The 20708-nt window shown below is 37.7% G+C and overlaps 1 protein-coding gene across 4 annotated transcripts in view; it reads right to left on the reverse strand.

The window, feature by feature from the left end:
- The window catches only part of DOCK3 (dedicator of cytokinesis 3), a 585500-nt gene that overhangs the window by 466190 nt on the left and 98602 nt on the right, over positions 1-20708 (reverse strand). For all 4 annotated transcript variants that reach the window (XM_044253490.1, XM_044253491.1, XM_044253489.1 and 1 more), the window contains exon 2: positions 7577-7660. In XM_044253490.1, the coding sequence (XP_044109425.1) occupies positions 7577-7660 (84 nt within the window). The remainder of the gene's footprint in view (positions 1-7576; positions 7661-20708) is intronic.

Here is a 20708-nt window from a genome sequence, read left to right on the forward strand (position 1 = left end):
CAAGGGAAACAGTCAACAGAACAAAGAGGCAACCCACAGAATGGGAGAAGATATTCACAAATGACAGTACAGACAAAAGGTTGATATCCAGGATCTATAAAGCAATTCTCAAACTCAACACACACAAAACAGATAATCATATCAAAAAATGGGCAGAAGATATGAAAGGACACTTCTCCAATGAAGACATAAAAATGGCTATCAGACACATGAAAAAATGTTCATCATCATTAACCATCAGGGATATTCAAATTAAAACCACATTGAGGGGATGCCTGGGTGGCTCAGTTGGTTGGGCAGTGCCTTCGGCTCGGGTCATGATTCCAGCGTCCTGGGATCGAGTTCCACATCGGGCTCCTTGCTCATCAGGGAGCCTGTTTCTCCCTCTGCCTCTGCCTGCCATTCTGTCTGACTGTGCTCGCTCTCTCCCCCCCTCCTCTCTGATAAATAAATAAAATATTTTTTAAAAAGGGGGGGGCGCCTGGGTGGCTCAGTGGGTTCAAACAAACAAACAAACAAACCCACATTGAGATACCGTCACCTAACACCAGTTAGAATTGGCCAAAATTAGCAAGACAGAAAACAAAGTGTATTGGAGAGGATGTGGAGAAAGGGGAACCCTCTCACACTGTTGGTAGGAATGCAAGTTGGTGCAGCCACTTTGGAGAACCGTGTGGAGATTCCTTAAGAAATTAAAAATAGAGCTTCCCTATGACCCTGCAATTGCACTACTTGGTATTTACCCCAAAGATACAGATGTAGTGAAAAGAAGGGCCATCAATACCCCAATGTTTATAGCAGCAATGGCCACGGTCACCAAAATGTGGAAAGAAGCAAGATTCCCTTCAATGGACAAATGGATAAGGAAGATGTGGTCCATATACACTATGGAGTATTATGCCTCCATCAGAAAGGATGAATACCCAACTTTTGTATCAGCATGGACGGGACTGGAAGAGATTATGCTGAGTGAAATAAGTAAAGCAGAGAGAGTCAATTATCACATAGTTTCACTTCTTTGCGGAGCATAACCAATAACACGGAGGACACAGGGACATGGAGAGGAGAAGGGAGTTGAGGGAAATTGGAAAGGGAGATGAACCATGAGAGACTATGGACTCTGAAAAACAATCTGAGGGTTTTGAAGGGGTGGGAGGTGGGAGGTTGGGGGAGCCAGGTGTTGGGTATTAGGGAGTGCACATATTGCATGGAGCTCTGGGTGTGGTGCATAAACAATGAATTCTGTTACACTGAAAAGAAATGAATTTTTAAAATATATATATATATATAAAGTATATCTGTGATAGTCATCTGTATTATTGTATGTAATCATTCATTCATCTTCCTTTTTGTGTCACATCAATTGTATGAATCCACCATAATTTATTTATCCATTTTACTGATGAATGTGTTTTTTCCCAGTTTGGTTTGCAGCAATTATGAACAAAGCTATTACTAACATACATGTATTTTGCTATTGGATTTACACCTATGAGTGTCAATTTGCTGGATCATCAGATATATGTACTTTCAACTTTAGTTAATAGCGCCAAATACTTTTCGAAACTGGTTATCCCATTTCCTCTCCCACCAGCAATTTTTTCCCAACGATTTTATTTATTTATTTGTCAGAAAGAGAGATCATGAGCAGTGGAGAGAGGGAGAAGCAGGCTGCCCACTGAGCAGGGAGCCCAATGCAGGGATCAATCTCAGGACCCCAGGATCATGACCTGAGCCAAAGGCAGATGCTTAACGACTGAGCCACCCAGGCGCCCCCCACCAGCAGTTTATGAAAGTAACAGCTGCCCTACATCCTTACCAGGACTTGGTATTGCCCATGTCTTGAATTTTAGTCATCCCAGTGGCTTTGTTGTAGTATCTCACTGTGGTTTTAATTTGTATTTCCCTGCTGAATGAAACTAAACACCTTTCCAAATGTTTATGAGCCACTGGAATATATGTTTTGTGAGAAGACTAATCAAGCCTTCTGCTCATTTTTCTACTTATTTTTGATTTGTAGTAGTTTTTTATAGAAGAATTTTAAAATTTTTTTGTCTTTTGTTTTTTTTTTTAATTTTTAATTTTTTATAAACATAAAATACATTTTTATCCCCAGGGTACAGGTCTGTGAATCGCCCGGTTTACACATTTGACAGCACTCACCATAGCACATACCCTCCCCAATGTCCATAACCCCCCCAACCCCCCTCGCTGCAGCAACCTTCAGTTTGTTTTGTGACATTAAGAGTCACTTATGGTTTGTCTCCCTCCCAATCCCATCTTGTTTCATTTATTCTTCTCCTACCCCCTTAACCTCCCATGTTGCATCTCCACTTCCTCATATCACGGAGATCATATGATAGTTGTCTTTCTCCGATTGACTTATTTCACTATGTCTTTTGGTTTTGTTGACTGTTTCCTTTGCTGTGCCGAACCTTATCTTGAAGTCCCAGTGGTTTATTTCTTGCCTTGGTTTCCCTTGCTTTGGAGATGTGTCTAGCAAGAAGTTGTTGCAGCTGAGGTCACAGTGGTTGCTGCCTGTGCTCTCTTCTAGGATTTTGATGGACTCCTGTCTCACAATTAGGTCTTTCATCCTTTTTGAGTCTATTTTTGTGTATGGTATAAGAAAGTGGCCCAGTTTCATTCTTCTGCATGTAGCTGTTCAATTTTCCCACCATTTTTTTTAATTAATTGAATTTTTTTCCAATTTATTTATTTTCAGAAAAACAGTATTCATTATTTTTTCACCACACCCAGTGCTCCATGCAATCCGTGCCCTCTATAATACCCACCACCTGGTACCCCAACCTCCCACCCCCCCCCGCCACTTCAAACCCCTCAGATTGTGTTTTTTTTTTTTTCCCCAATTTATTTATTTTCAGAAAAACAGTATTCATTATTTTTTCACCACACCCAGTGCTCCATGCAAGCTGTGCCCTCTATAGTACCCACCACCTGGTACCCCACCCTCCCACCCCCCCGCCACTTCAAACCCCTCAGACTGTTTTTCAGAGTCCATAGTCTCTCATGGTTCACCTCCCCTTCCAATTTACCCAAATTCCCTACTACTCTCTAACACCCCTTGTCCTCCATGCTATTGGTTATGCTCCACAAATGAGTGAAACCATATGATAATTGACTCTCTCTGCTTGACTGATTTCACTCAGCATAATCTCTTCCAGTCCCGTCCATGTTGCTACAAAAGTTGGATATTCGTCCTTTCTGATGGAGGCATAATACTCCATAGTGTATATGGACCACATCTTCCTTATCCATTCATCCGTTGAAGGGCATCTTGGTTCTTTCCATAGTTTGGCGACTGTGGCCATTGCTGCTATAAACATTGGAGTACAGATGGCCCTTCTTTTCACGACATCTGTATCTTTGGGGTAAATACCCAGGAGTGCAATTGCAGGGTCGTAGGGAAGCTCTATTTTTAATTTCTTGAGGAATCTCCACACTGTTCTCCAAAGAGGCTGCACCAACTTGCATTCCCACCAACAGTGTAAGAGGGTTCCCCTTTCTCCACATCCTCTCCAACACATGTTGTTTCCTGTTTTGTTAATTTTGGCCATTCTAACTGGTGTAAGGTGATATCTCAATGTGGTTTTAATTTGAATCTCCCTGAGGGCTAATGATGATGAGCATTTTTTCATGTGTCTGATAGCCATTTGTATTTCAGATTGTTTTTCAGAGTCCATAGTCTCTCGTGGTTCACCTCCCCTTCCAATTTACCCCAACTCCCTTCTCCTCTCTAACACCCATTGAAAAGAAATTTTTTTAATTTCTTTTCATTGTTCCAGAATCCATTGTTTATGCACCGCACCCAGTGCTCCATGCAATACATGCCCTCCATAATACCCACCTCCAGGCTCACCCAACCTCCCACCCACCCCCCTCAAAAACCCTCAGGTTTGTTTCTCAGACTCCACAGTCTCCCATGGTTTGTCTCCCCCTCCAATTTCCCCAACTCACTTCTCCTCGCCATCCCCCCATGTCTTCTGTGTTATTCCTTATGCTCCACAAACAAGAGAAACCATATGACAACTGACCCTCTCTGCTTATTTCGCTCAGCATAAACTCTTCCAGTCCCATCCATGTTGATACAAAAGTTGGGTATTCATCCTTTCTGATGAAGGCATAATACTCCATAGTATATATGGACCATATCTTCTTTATCCATTCATCCGTTGAAGGGCATCTTCAACGTGGCCATTGCTGCTATAAACATTGGGGTACTGATGGCCCTTCGTTTCACTATGTCTGTATCTTTGGGGTAAATACCCAGTAGTGCAATTGCAGGTCATAGGGTAGCTCTATATTTAATTTCTTTAGTAAGCTCCATACTATTTTCCAAAATGGCAGTTCTTTATATACTCTAAATACAAGTCCTTCATCAAACATCTCTCTCACTTTGTGATTTGCTTGTTTTTCTCTCTTTAATGATGTCTTCTGAACAACAGATCTTCATTTCAATAAACTAAAACTTACCAATCTTTTCCTTTATGGTTAGTCCTTTTGTCTACCCCAAGGTCAAGAAGAATATTTTTCTATACTTCCTTCAAGGTACATTATGGTTTTACATTTCACATTTAGGTAGCATTCATCAGGAATTGTGTTTGCAGCAAATGTTATGAGGTAGAAATCAATATTAACTGCTTTCAGCATTGACAGAATACCATTCATTGAATAGACTATCGTTTTTTATTCGAGGTGGCCCAGTATCACCTCTTGCAAAGGAGATCATTTCCCCCGTGCACTGCAATTTTCACCTTTTTCATGTATCACTGGACAATATACATGATGGTCTGTTTCTGAACCCTCTATTCTGTTTCATTAATTTGTCTTTGCCTCAAAACCACAATGTCTTCATTTATAATAAATCTTCATATCTGATAGCATAAATCTTCCACTTTATTGCCTTCTTCGTGATTGCCTTGGCTATTTGTAACCTTTTTATATAAATGTTGGAATCAGCTGTTCAATATCCATACAAAAGAAAAAAGAAAGAAAAGAACAGGATCTGATGAATTTTTGTTGGGATTGCATTAAACTAAGATCAATTTGGGAAGAACTGACATCTTAAGACAGTGAGTCTTTAAATCTATTAACATAGTATATCTTTCCATTTGTTGAGATTTTCCTTAATTTCTATCAACAATGTTTTTGTAGTTTTTAATATAGATGGCCTTACATTTTTTATTAGATTTTAGGCATTTATTGTCTGTGATACTATATAAATAGCACTGTTTCTTTTTTTTTTTTCAGTGTAACAGTATTCATTGTTTTTGCACCACACCCAGTGCTCCATGCAATCTGTGCCCTCTCTAATACCCACCACCTGGTTCCCCCAACCTACCACCCCTCGCCCCTTCAATACCCTCAGATTGTTTTTCAGAGTCCATAGTCTCTCATGGTTCATCTCCCCTTCCAATTTCCCTCAACTCCCTTCTCCTCTCCATCTCACCTTGTCCTCCATGCTATTTGTTATGCTCCACAAATAAGTGAAACCATATGATAACTGACTCTCTCTGCTTGACTTATTTCACTCAGCATAATCTCTTCCAGTCCTGTCCATGTTGATACAAAAGTTGGGTATTCATCCTTTCTGATGGAGGCATAATACTCCATAGTGTATATGGACCACATCTTCCTATTCTTTTACTCTGTTCCACTGGTCTATGCATCTGTTTTTATGCCAGTACCACGCTGTCTTGGTGATCACAGCTTTGTAGTAAAGCTTGAAATCAGGTAACATGATGCCCCCAGTTTTATTTTTGTTTTTCAACATTTCCTTGGCAATTTGGGGTCTCTTCTGGTTCCATACAAATTTTAGGATTGTTTGTTCCAGCACTTTGAAAAATACCGGTGGAATTTTGATCAGAATGGTATTAAAAGTATAGATGGCTCTAGGAAGCATAGACATTTTAACAATGTTTATTCTTCTGATCCAAGAGCATGGAATGGTCTTCCATCTTTTTGTGTTTTCTTCAATTTCTTTCATGAGTGTTCTGCAAGAAATTAAAAATAGAGCTTCCCTATGACCCTACAATTGCACTACTGGGTATTTACCCCAAAGACAAAGATGTAGTAAAAAGAAGGGCCATCTGTACCCCAATGTTTATAGCAGCAATGGCCACGGTCACCAAACTGTGGAAGGAACCAAGATGCCCTTCAACGGACGAATGGATAAAGAAAATGTGGTCCATATACACTATGGAGTATTATGCTTCCATCAGAAAGCATGATTACGCAACTTTTGTAGCAACAAGTATGGGCCTGGAAGAGATTATGCTGAGTGAAATAATTCAAGCAGAGAGAGTCAATTATCATATGGTTTCACTTATTTGTGGAGCATAACAAATAGCATGGAGGACAAGGGGAATTAGAGAAGAGAAGGGAGTTGGGGGAAATTGGAAGGGGAGGTGAACCATGAGAGACTATGGACTCTGAAAAACAATCTGAGAGTTTTGAAGGGGCGGGGGGGTGGGAGGTTGGGGGAACCAGGTGGTGGGTATTAGAGAGGGCACAGATTGCATGGAGCACTGGGTGTGGTGCAAAAAACAATGAATACTGTTATGCTGAAAATAAATTTAAAAAAAATACTAAAAAAAAACGTTAATATCCAGGATTTATAAAGAACTCCTCAAACTCAACACACACAAAACAGATAATCATATTGAAAAATGGGCAGAAGATATGAACAGACACTTCTCCAATGAAGATATACAAAGGGCTATCAGACACATGAAAAAATGTTCATCATCACTAGCCAACAGGGAGATTCAAATTAAAACCACATTGAGATACTACCTTACACCAGTTAGAATGGCCAAAATTAGCAAGACAGGAAACAAGGTGTGTTGGAGAGGATGTGGAGAAAGGGGAACCCTCTTACACAGTTGGTGGGAATGCAAGTTGGTGCAGCCACTTTGGAAGAGTCTTAAGCAGATTCTGCACTGAGCCTGGAGCCCAACATGGGGCTGGATCCCATAACCCTGAGATCACAACCTGAGCTGAAACCAAAAGTCAGATACTTAACCAACTGTACCACCCAGGAGCCCCAAATGCATGATTTTGAAAAATGTTACATTTGTCAATAATGCATAAATCTTACAGTAGATATACCCATATGCATCACAGAGGAGGCTAGAAGGCAAGCCAAACTTCATTAAAGCATATTTACTTCCTTGTTTTAATTATAACTGATAACATCCAGCCAATCAAACAGAAACATACAAATGAACTAATTACAACTCAATTCTATTCAAATGCAGCTAAGCATGGATGGAAGATTATCTATTTGATTATAAAATCAAAATTAATTATTTAACATAAAGTATAAAAATTATACTCTGAATGCCAACAATGAGTTCTTTAATTGTTGCTTTTAGATTAAAGCCTAAATAACCCATACATTTATGATAAAAATAAATCAGGAAGGATTCTATAACAATATATAATGTGATTAATTATACTTTCAAAATGATTGCTTATAATCTATTACTACAAAATAAATGTATATAATATTACCCAAAATTATCACTATTTGTATACTGTATAGGTCCATACTTACCTTCACATTTTTCAAGAATCTGGACTGTTTCTCCTATTTCTAAGACCAACCCTTGAGGGACAGATCCTCGAAAGCTGCATATCACTAGGAAAACAAAGGTAAACACACCAATTAGCATTTTTAAACACTGAGAAAAGATCAGTGTCATTGAAATTAAGCACTAAATTTTCTTAAATATATACTTTCCCTTCTTCACTAATTAATCTTTCAAATATGTAAGCCCCTTTCAACTTAATCTGTATTTTGAGTAGTAATATAAAGTAGCTCAGTATATTGAAGTACATTCTGGCAAAATTACTATTCCTGAGTAATAAGTGTATGAAAACGCTTCTGTAAACAAGTCTCTCTCTCCCTCAGCATGACTTGTGTTCACCTGTCCTTCTTGGGAAAATATGTTTCAATTATTTAAGAAGAAATTAACACCAGAGTCTTCTTATCTAATATAAACAGTTTTATAAAGAATCACTAACTAAATATGACTATACTTTGAGAAACAAAGTCTCTATAATAAAAACATAAACAGAAATGAAATAAAAATCAAATTACAATAGGGAAATTCTATAATACCAATCAGAATTCCATGTTTACTGCAACATTTATAATAGCCAAGATATGAAAGTAACCCAAATGTCAATCTATAGATGGATAAAGAAGAGGTAGTATATATATGTGCATACATATATATACATTCATATATGTGCATATATATATACACACACGTTGTATATCTGTTTATATAGATACACACAATGGAATATTACTCAACCATAAAAAAGAACAAAATCCAGCCATTTGCAACAACTTGGATGGATCTAAAGGGTATAATTCTAAGTGAAATAAGTAAGTCAGGAAAGAGAAATACTATGTGATTTCAATCGTATGTGGAATTTAAAAAAACAAAACAAAAAAAAAGAAAAAAGAGACCAAAAAAAGACAGACTCTTAAAAATAGAGAACTTGCCAGAGGGGAGGAGGTAAGCAGGGGGATGGGTGAAGTAGGAGAAAGTGATTCAGAGTACACTTATGATGACGAGCATTGAGTAATGTATAGAATAGTTAAATCAGTATGTTGTACAACTGAAAATAACGTTAATATTGTATGTTATTATACTGGAATTAAAAAATTTTTAATAGGGACGCCTGGGTGGCTCAGTTGGTTAAGCAGCTGCCTTCGGCTCAGGTCATGATCCCAGCATCCTGGGATCGAGTCCCACATCGGGCTCCTTGCTCCGCGGGGAGCCTGCCTCTCCCTCTGACTCTGCCTGCCACTCTGCCTGTGCTCTCTCTCTCTCTCTCTGACAAATAAATAAATAAAATCTTTAAAAAAAAAAAAATTTTTAATATAACCCCAGTTTTTTAAAGAAAATGATCATTTGATTTCAAAATTTATGTAAGAATACAAAGAAACAAGAATATCCTTGTCAATCTTAAAGGACTTCTACTATATATCAAGACATAATCTAAAATCAGTTCTCTGAATGGCTAGTAACAAAAAGACAAGACACATGTGCTCGCTTCAGCAGCACATATACAAAAAGACAAGACACAACAAGTGTTGGTGAGGCTGTGGAGAAAACAGAACTCTCATGCACTGTTGATGGGAAGGTAAATTGGTGCAACCACTATAAAAAATTGTATGGAAGCTCCTCAAAAGACTAAAAATAGAAATACCATATGACCCAGTAATTCTACTACTAAGTATTTACCCAAAGAAAATTAGAACACTAATTCAAAAAGATACATGCACTCCTATATTTGTTGTAGCATTATTTGCAATAGCCAAGGTATTGAACCAACCTAAATGTCCATCAATTGATGAATGGACAAAGATGAAGTATGTATGTATATAAGTGTGTGTGTGTATAATGGTAATTTACTTATAAAAAAGAACAAAATCTTGCCATTCATGACAATACAGATGAACCTAGAGGGTATTACGGTAAGTGAGATAAGTGAGAAAGAAAAAGACAAATACCATATTATTTCACTTCACTTCACTTCCATGTGGAATCTAAAAAGCAAAACAGACCAAAAAGGGCAGAAACAGACCTATTAACACAGAGAACAAATTAACTGCCAGAGTTTAGAGAAATGGGCAAAATGGATGAAGGGGAAGGGAAGGAAGAGGCTTGTAGTTATGGAATGAATAAGTCATGGGGATGAAAGGTACAGTATAGGGAGTATTAGTCAATGGTACTATAATAGTATTATATGGTGACAAATGGTAACTATACTTGTGATATACTTGTGATACTTGCATACCCTACGGAGCTGTTGAATCACTATGTTGTTCACCTAAAACTAATGTAACATTGTGTGTCAACTATACTTTAGTAAAAAAAGATGTAAAAAAAGTGATAAACCCCTCATCAGAGTGACTCAAAACAAATAAACAAATAACTTCTATAAGAATGTTCACATCAGCTTTATTCACAATAGCCCAGAACTGGAAACAACCCAACTATTCATCAAAATAAGTACAAATAAAATATGCAATATTCAAAAATACATATCACTTAGACATAAAAAATAAAGATCCACTGGTACAAGTAACACATTGGACAAATATCACAATCATTATGCCAAACAAAAGAAGTCAGACACAAAAGTGTACATACTACAGAGTTCTATTTACTAAAAGATCTAGAACAGGCTAAATTAATCTATGGTAAATAAAATCAAAACACCAGTTGCCCCCAGAGAAACATGGACTGATCAGGTAGCACAAAAAGAACATTCTAGAAAGACAGAAATAGCGTTGGACAATGTGTAAGTGTAGACTTTAGGTAAAATTGTACAACTAATTCAATATATGTGACTGTTACCTCAAAATGGATCAAAGACAATGCAAGAGTTAATTATTAAGTTCTTAAAGAAAATATAAGAGTAAATCTTTAAGACCTTAGTGCTTCCTAATACATGACACCAAAATCATCAACAACAAAAGAAAGAATAAACTGAACTTCATTAAACTTAAAAGCTTTTGTGCTGCAAAGGACACCATCAAGAAAGTGAAAAAGAAAACTGAGGGAATGGAAGAAAATATTTGTAAATAATGTATCTTACAAAGGATCTGCACCCAGAGTATATAAAAGAACTTCCACTACAATAAAACAATTAAAAATGGAAAGAGGATTTGAATGGACGTTTCTCTAAAAAAGATATACTCGTGGCCAGTAAAACATGAAAATACTCAACATCATTAGTCATTAGTGAGATGCTAATCAAAACCATGAGATGCCATTTCATACCCACTAAGATGGCTATAATCAAAAAGATTGACAATAAAACTGTAGGGATATATTGCTGGTAGAAATGTAAAATGGTACAGTTGCTGTAAAAAATCATTTGGCAGTTCCTCAAAAACTTAAACATATAATTATCATATGATTCAACGTTTCCACTCCTACATATATATCCCAAGAGAACTAAAAACATATGCTCACACAAAAAGTTATTCACAAAGGTTCATAACACAATTTGTAACAGCCAAAAAGTAGAAACAATCCATATATCCATCACATGGATGACTGGATAAATAAAATGCGGTATATCCATACAATGGAATATTCTCACCCATAAAGAGTTAAGTACTGATACATACTACTACATGTACTGATACATACTACTACATGGATGGACTCTGAAAACCTACACTAAGTTGAGGTCGGACACAAAGGCTACATATCCTATGATTCTATTCATATAAAATATCCAGAAGAGCCAAATCCATGGACACAGAAAGTAGATTAGTAACTGCAGTATCCTTGGAGAGGAATGTGGAGTGACTGTCATTGGGTATAGGGCTCTTTATGGAGTGATGAAAATATTCTGGAATTAGATAGTGATAATGGTTATTCAACCTAATAAATACATTAAAACCACTGAACTGTATACTTTTTTAAAATTTTTATTTTTTTTTATTTCTTTTCAGTGTTCCAGAATTCATTGTTTATGCACTACACCCAGTGCTCCATGCAATACATGCCCTCCATAATACTCACCACCAGGCTCATCCAACCTTCTACCCCCCACCCCTCCAAAACCCTCAGATCGTTTTTCAGAATCCACAGTCTCTCATGGTTCTTCACCTCTTTTTTATTTAAGTTCAATTAGCCAAGGTATAGTACTATCAGTAGTTTTTGATACCTTTTCTAAAAGGCGAAGAAATATAAGTGGTTCTCCTTGACTCAACAAATGTTACTGATACTGCTCAGTTATATTGAAGAAGTTAATTTCAAGTCTGAAGTGACTGAACAAGCTGAGACAACACTAACTCAGTACCATCTTAAGTGGAAGCTCCTAAGATGTGTTATGTTTAAACGTAGTGAAAATATACGTGGACAGAAAACAGTTGGACCAATTTAGAAGGCTTGTAAAAATGTAAGACATTTAAAATCTATGGTTTATTTCATTGTATGACTCATCAGCAAGTACTCTGCAGAAATTATATGACTCTTTCATGTGTCAGTCTGCCAGTAGTCAAAAAAGAACTTTATTTGCTCTCATGGACGTGATCATCTTCACTTCTGTGAATTTTTATAAAAAACAGAAAGCAAGTATCCTGACTTGTTCAAGTGCATAGCAGCAAGATGGCTTAGTAGTGGTCAAGTTTTATTGCAATTTTATTACACTTCAAGCTGTGACTGTAATTTTTGTGAATGAAAACTTCCCTCACATTTTTAAATGTCTTATTTTTAAAGTAATCTCTACACCCAACATGGGGCTCAAACTCACAAACCCAAGATCAAGAGTCACATGCTCCACTGACTGAGTCAGTTGAGAGCCCCTTCCCTCATCCACTGTTATTATAAAATAATATATGGCCTTGGAAATTAGTTTTTTATTCAGTCTTGATAATGTTTCTTAATTAATTCAACTGAACAACAAACTTATTTGTGAAACTTACACATATATTAAAGATACTCTGTTGCCAACTTGAATCACAACTAATATTAAGCTGCTTTATAAATTTTCAGACTTTCAAAAGTTAAAAAAAGAAATAGTACCACCATTCTAACTCAAATTTGGATCCCACACATTTTTGTGCTCAAAATACAGTTCTTATAGAGCTTTTTAAACTTCATTGCAACTGCAAAGGAAATTTCCATATTTCAAAATCCATATACTAGTGCAACTGAGTTGGAAGTACTTTAATCTGCAATGTAATGGCATGTTAAATGACGGGCTAAAAGGCAAATAACAAGAAAAGATGCTAATAAATTCCATAAATGGCTTCCAAGTGATGACTACTCTCAAATTAAAATATATATAAAGACTGACATTAGTATTTGGCAATATCTGTCTGAAAAAGTATTTATAAAGAAGAAAAACAAAATCTCATTGCAGATCAGCTTTAACAGGTAAAGATTTATGACTGATTTTAATTATAGGGAACACTAACATTAAACGACAATTAATTAACCCCCCCAAAAAAAACCCTTCTGATCATCTCATTAGAAATATATCACCAAAAAACTGTGCTCAATTATTTTTATATTTTGAATTTCATCAAATTCAATATACATCAATTTTACGAGTTGGCCTGTAAAGTTTAAAATATTTTACTATGTGATCCTTTAGAGTAAAAATTTGCCAACTCCTACTCTGAAGCAAAAACAGTACCAATGTATTGAGTATTTGTGATATTATGAAAAGTAAAACACATGACAAAAGTAACATCAAGTATAGGAGGAAGAAAAGTTCTATCAATTTCACTTAACATTTATTCACATAAACTGTAATACCTACATATTATTTAAATTGTTGTGTATTCACTGATTGCTTCCACTTTATGATCACAGAGCAGTTTTCTCCCCTCTTCACTAGCATATTTTATAACTACATAACACATTCTTTTTTTTAATTAATTAATTTATTTTAGAGATAGTGCAAATGGGAAGGAGCAGAGGGAGAGGGACAGGCAGACTCCACACTAAGTCCAAAGTTCAACATGGGGCTGGATCCTAGACCCCTGAGATCATGACCTGAGCCGAAATCAAGTCAGACACTTAACCAACCATGCCACCCAGGTGTCCCTACATAATACATTCTTCTTATGAAGAATTCACAAACCTTTCTATGAATTATCATTTTTCCATTTGATTACTTTCCTATGAAGCAGAAAGGAAACATATAAACAAAAAAACACTCTTATGGGTACTGGAATTTATTTCAAACTATCAAAATTTAAGAATGAAGTCCCCTGGTTAGCTCAGTGGGTTAAGCCTCTGACTCTTGATTTCAGCCTAAGTCATGATCTCAGGATTTTAAGATCAAGCCCCACATCAGGCTATGCATTGAACCTAGAGCCTGCTTAAGATTTTCCCTCTCCCACTCCCTCTTGCCCTCCCACTCCCAAATTCTCATGCATATTCTCTAAAAAATAAAAATTAAAACTAAAAAAATAAGAATGAACCTGTCGGGGACACCTGGATAGCTCAGTCAATTGAGCAGCCTACTCTTGGTTTCCGCTCATATCATGATCCCAGGGTCCTGGCTGGAACTGAGGCCTGTGAGGGGCTCCACACTCAGGGGGTTGTACGCCTGAGGATTCTCTTCCTCCCTTCCCCTCTGCCCTGACTTGAGCCCTCTTTCTAAAATAAATAAATCTTTTTTTTTCCAATTTATTTATTTTCAGAAAAACAGTATTCATTATTTTTTCACCACACCCAGTGCTCCATGCAAGCCGTGCCCTCTATAATACCCACCACCTGGTACCCCAACCTCCCACCCCACCGCCACTTCAAACCCCTCAGACTGTTTTTCAGAGTCCATAGTCTCTCATGGTTCACCTCCCCTTCCAATTTACCCAAATTCCCTACTCCTCTCTAACGCCCCTTGTCCTCCATGCTATTGGTTATGCTCCACAAATAAGTGAAACCATATGATAATTGACTCTCTCTGCTTGACTTATTTCACTCAGCATAATCTCTTCCAGTCCCGTCCATGTTGCTACAAAAGTTGGGTATTCATCCTTTCTGATGGAGGCATAATACTCCATAGTGTATATGGACCACATCTTCCTTATCCATCTTTTGAAAAAGAAAATGAATCTGTGTGTTCCTTACTGCTGCTGTGCATGTAATTAATTGCTTCTATGGTATCATAATAATCTCAAGGTAGTAAACTACTATCAATTTCACTTAACATTTATTTATATAAACTGTAATACCTATGTATTCATTACAATAAAACTGATTATAAAAAGTGAACTCGGAGCACCTGGGTGGCTCAGTTAGTTGGGCACCTGCCTTCAGTTCACAGGTCACAATCCCAGGGTCCTCAGACTGAACTCCACCCGGTGCTTCCCACTCAGCAGGGAGTCTGCTTCTCGCTCTGTCCCTCCCCCTGCTTGTGTTCTCTCTCTGTCTCAAATAAATAAATAAATAAATCTTTTTTTTTTTTTAAAGTCAACTCTTAAGCCCTGCAACAAGCACATTATAGGTCCAAAAACACATGAAAAAAATCACCAGGGGTATTTTTTTCCTTATAAATAGCTTTTAACAGAGACTATGTACCACATTATCACCTTAGTACTTCTTTAGAAACCCACAAAAATATTATCAGTCTCTTACATATTCTATGCTGTTTTTCTTATTTCTAGGTCAAAAAAAATAACAAAATAGTTTTCATTTGAAGCTTTACTGCATTGCTATTTAGTTAATCCTAGGATGGTTACATTAAATGAGAAGCAATCCCAGTAAGAGTCATTTCTATATTATCTATACCAATGAAAAGAAAAAGAAAAACAATAGTTCAAACTAAAATTGTAAGGGCCTATTCAGCCAGAGCAGCCCCACCCTGGTTGAACTGCCATTTTGTTGTAAAACTTAAATTTACTCCTCACCCCACCACCCCACCACCCTCCACCCCACCACCCCAAAACCCGCCAGGGGAACTTACTTAAAAGCAAGTCCGGGAAACCAGTCCCACATAACAAAGTCCAAGTACAAGCGTGGGTGAGGCCTGGAGGAGGTATTCAATCAGTGGGGGGTGCATACTGTCTCCTAGCTACCAAGGAGTACGGGCCCCACCCTTTGGGAGCCTTTTGGCGCCAATCTTAACCAAGGTGTGATAGACTAAATCAAATGTCTACTAGGGTAAATTGTAATTCAAATGGTCACCTAGCATCACTGTGGAGTTTCCTGTGTGTGTTACAATCTCATTGGCCACCTATGTGTGGCCAGGCCCAACCACATGGACTTTCCAACCTCAAGTTAGTCCGGAAAGCAGGGAGGGGCCACCCTCTCTGTAAGAGGTGGGGCCCTGGCCGGCCAGTTTGATTCCTGATGCTTGGCGCAAAATAAAGCTTTGCTTGACCTTCACTTTGTATCAGTCTCGCTCCTTTAATCACGGACCCATTATTGGGGTACCCGATTTTGGGGGACCCAACAAGATTATTTGTTTGGCTTGGCAACACATGATTTCTTAGAGCAGATCTGTTGTCTTAACTAAGTTTTATTTGGGCCCATATGAAGTTATTTTGCATTTCTTCAGATGGATGAAGGAAAGGACACACCCTGGGAGGATATGAATAGCAAAGAAAATCTGGTAAAAGGCACACAACAACTGGCCAAAGTAATCCACCCTTTCCCAAATGATAATTAACTATAACTCTAGCACTAAGTCATGCAAAGCAAGTGAAGCAGTGCAATATAAAATAAAAAGTAGAGTGTAGGGGGCACCTGGGTGGGTGGCTCAGTTGGGTAAGCATTTGCCTTCAGCTCAGGTCACGATCCCAGAGTCCTGGGATCAACCCCCAGACTGGGCTTCCTGCTCAGCGGGGAGCCTGCTTCTCCCTCTCCCCCTGCCTACTTCTCCCCCTGCTTGTGCGCTCTCGCTCTCGCTCCCGCTCTCTCTCTCTGTCAAATAGACAGATGGATAGATAGATAAAATATTTTTTTAAAGTAGACTGTATATTCCTTGAAGGCTAATAGGAAACTGGGCAAAGTCCATTGTATACAATAATTTGAAAACAGAGATGGAAAATTAAGTATGGAACTAGGCTCTAAAAAAAATACTATCATTTAAATGTCACCTCAGTGCATCCATAATGATTACCTTTACAGAAAGGGCCCAAGACTTTTATCTGATCTCTTACTAGAAAGTAAATGTAACAATTTAACTGTAACTTGCTTCTAGAGAGACTTCCCTTACTTTCTTTTTAGAATAGCTACTGAGTGATAAGGAGCATGTATGATGGAATTTTTCTATAAGCCATCCTTAATCTTAAAGGTAAAGATAGTCAAAGATATTTCCATTGACGGAACTGAGATAAACAGGTATAAAAACAAGTTTGAAAAGGAATATTGACTACAGACTGATTCATGAAAACATCTATCCTTAATAAACCACTACACTCTTTTTTTAATCTCTTTTTAAATTTTTTTTATTTATTTTCAGCATAACAGTATTCATTGTTTTTGCACCACACCCAGTGCTCCATGCAATCCGTGCCCTCTATAATACCCACCACCTGGTTCCTCCAACCTACCACCCTCCACTCCTTCAAAACCCTCAGATTGTTTCTCAGAGTCCATAGTCTCTCATGGCTCACCTCCCCTTCCAATTTCCCCCAACTCCCTTCTCCTCTCCATCTCCCCTTGTCCTCCATGTTATTTGTTATGATACACGAATAAGTGAAACCATATGATAATTGACTCTCTCTGCTTGACTTATTTCACTCAGCATAATCTCTTCCACTCCCATCCATGTTGCTATAAAAGTTGGGTATTCATCCTTTCTGATGGAGGCATAATATTCCATACTGTATACGGACCACATCTTCCTTATCCGTTCGTCCATTGAAGGGCATCTTGGTTCCTTCCACAGTTTGGCAATCCACGGTCATTGCTGCTATAAACACTGGGGTACAGATGGCCCTCCTTTTCACTACATCTGTATCTTTGGGGTAAATACCCAGGAGTGCAATTGCAGGGTCATAGGGAAGGTCTATTTTTAATTTCTTGAGGAATCTCCACACTGTTCTCCAAAGAGGCTGCACCAACCTGCATTCCCACCAACAGTGTAAGAGGGTTCCCCTTTCTCCACATCCCCTCCAACACATGTTGTTTCCTGTCTTGCTAATTTTGGCCATTCTAACTGGTGTAAGGTGATATCTCAATGTGGTTTTAATTTGAATCTCCCTGATGGCTAGTGATGATGAACATTTTTTCATGTGTCTGATAGCCATTTGTATGTCTTCATTGAAGAACCACAACACTCTTTTTTTTTTTTTTTATTTTACAGAGAGAGATCACAAATAGGCAGAGAGGCAGGCAGAGAGAGAGAGAGGAGGAAGCAGGCTCCCTGCTGAGCAGGGAGCCCGACGCAGGACTCGATCCCAGGACCCTGAGATCATGACCTGAGCCGAAGGCAGCGGCTTAACCCACTGAGCCACCCAGGCGCCCGAGAACCACAACACTCTTAAGCCAAACAAACATAGTTACTAATAAACCATCTAAAACTATTTAAAAAGCCAGGGAGAGAAGAAAACCATAGCTTTTACTTTTCTTTCAACTTCCCTTTGCCCTAAATATAATCTTCCCTTCCCTATTCCCACGCACTCCATGTAGGAAGGGAAGACTATTTAAAGCTCTATCTATAGGGGCACCTGGGTGGCTCAGTCAAGTTTAGTATCTGACCCTTGATTTCAGCTCAGGTCTTGATCTCAGAGTAGTGAGTTCAAGCCTCACGTTGGGCTCCACACTGAGCATGGAGCCTACTTTAGGGAAAAAAAAAGAAGCTATACCTATAATGGCTATGGGGGGAGTTAAGTGTTGACAAACATAGTCTGAGTGATGAAGGGCTACTCCAGTCTCCAGCACTTTCTTAGGTATATCACACATATTGTCTCATTAATCTTAATTTAAGAAGGAAGGAGGGAAGGGAAGTGAAGAGGGAAAGTTAGTTTTCAGCAGAAGAAAGCAAGACAAAAGTCTTCTAAGAGACCTAAATGACAGCATTATTTCTTACAACAAATAAGAAGGCATTCCAAAAGAGTTTATCTGACACACAATAGTCACCCCAATCTATTCTTCAAAATTAATCTCCCAGAATAATCAATCTACTAAGTAATTAACTTATTAATGTAGAACTTTCTTTCCCATCATTCAAGATACTGAAGTCCCATTTTCAAGGATATACTACTGGTAGGAGAACATACAAGTGTATCAGAAGGCAGTTTGTTAAGCAAGAAACCATTACAAAAGGGGGTAAAGAGTGTAAAGGAGATATTTCATCAAAGTCACGCAAAGCCTAAAAGTACCAACCTTGTCCGACCATAAAGCACTATTCTCCAGAGACTGTACTTTGTTCAAAAAACTCGTCTCTCTCCTCTGAAGAGCGTAAAATGCTACCAACATCTGGCTTTTTGGAACTCTTTTCTACTCTGTTGACTGACCATGACCTTTATTCATCCTTTCCCCAGTTGTGATACACAGCAGTTGTTGCTCCCTACAGAGAATATTCCAAACTCTTTGGCATCCTACATAATCTCTTGGCTTTCCCCCACAGTGGTTACTGACATTTATTGTGATACTCACTAGTTTAATTTTCAGAAGTCGACTTTACAAGACTGAATCCTTTCTCTCAAAGATCAGGGGGAAAAAGGACGCCCACTCTCACCACCTTCAAAATTGTATTTAAGATTCTAGCAGCACAGTCAGACAAGGAAAATAAATAAAAATCAGAGAGGGAGAAAAACCATGAGAGACTCTGGACTCTGGAAAATTAACTGAGGGTTACAGAGGGAGGGGTATCAGGTAACCAGGTGATAGGTATTAAGGAGGGCATGTGTGGCGATGAGCACTGGGTGTTATACATGCAACTAATGAATAGTTGAACACTGCTCCAAAAAAAAAACTAATAATGTACTATATGTTGGCTAACTGAACATCATAAAAAAGAAAAAGAAATAAAAGCATCAAAATTGGAAAGAAGTAAAGCTCTATTTGCAGATAACATGATTATCTACCAGAAAATCAAATGAAATCTATCAAATAAGCAACTAGAACTAGTAAGTGGGTTTAGTATGGTTACACATTATAAGATGACTATTGAGGCACCTGGGTGGCTCAGTGGGTTAAAGCCTCTGCCCTCAGCTCAGGTCATGATCCCAGGGTCCTGGGACTGAGTCCCACACTGGGATCTCTACTCAGCGAGGAATATCTGCTTCCTGCCCTCCACCGCCACCTGCCTCTCTGCCTACTTGTAATCTCTGTCTATCAAATAAACAAATAAAATCTTTAAAAAAAAATAAGATCACTACATAAAAATCAATCACATTTCCATACACTAACAGAAAACAGAAGAGGATATTTTGAAAAAATAATACCATTTAAAATAACATCAAAACACATAATACATAGGAGTAAATAGTGACAAAATAAGTGGAAAAAAATCTATACACTGAAAACTAAAATATATCTGAGAGAAATTAAAGAGAACCTAAATAAAATGAGAGATACACACTACTCCTTGGTTGAAAGACTTGATACTGTTAAAATAACAGTATTTTCCAAATTGATCTAGAGAGCCAGTGCAATCTCAATCAAAATCCCAGACTTTTTTGGTAGAAATTGACAAACTTATTTTTTAAATTACATAAAAATGAAAGGACATAGAATAGTCAAAACAACTATGAAAAAGAAAATAGCTAACAAGATTAACACTACCTGATATCAATAATTATTATAAAGCTAAAATAATCCAAACAGTATGGTATTAATGTAAAGACAGACTAACAGATTGGTGCAACACAATAAAGAGGCCAGAAATAAGCCCACACATACACAGACAGCTAATTTTTTTTTTTTTAAAAAGACACAAGTCATTGTAAGGACAGCCTAATTGATGTATGAGTTCTAGTAATTTGGGGGTGGAGTCCTTGGGGTTTTCCACATAAGGTAACATGTCATTGCAAAGAGAGTGAGTTTGACTTCTTCACCAACTTAAATGTCTTTTATTTATTTTGTTGTCCGAGAATTCTAGTACTATGTTAAGAATATTAGTACTCTGCTGAACAGCAGTGGTGAAAGTGGGCATCCCTGTCATATTCCTGACCTTAAGGGAAAAGCTCTCAGTTTTTTTTTTAATTTATTTTTTATTTATTTTCTGCATAACAGTATTCA

Source organism: Neovison vison, chromosome 6 (genome assembly GCF_020171115.1).
Source record: "Neovison vison isolate M4711 chromosome 6, ASM_NN_V1, whole genome shotgun sequence".
In the NCBI taxonomy this organism is placed as follows: Eukaryota; Metazoa; Chordata; class Mammalia; order Carnivora; family Mustelidae; genus Neogale; species Neogale vison.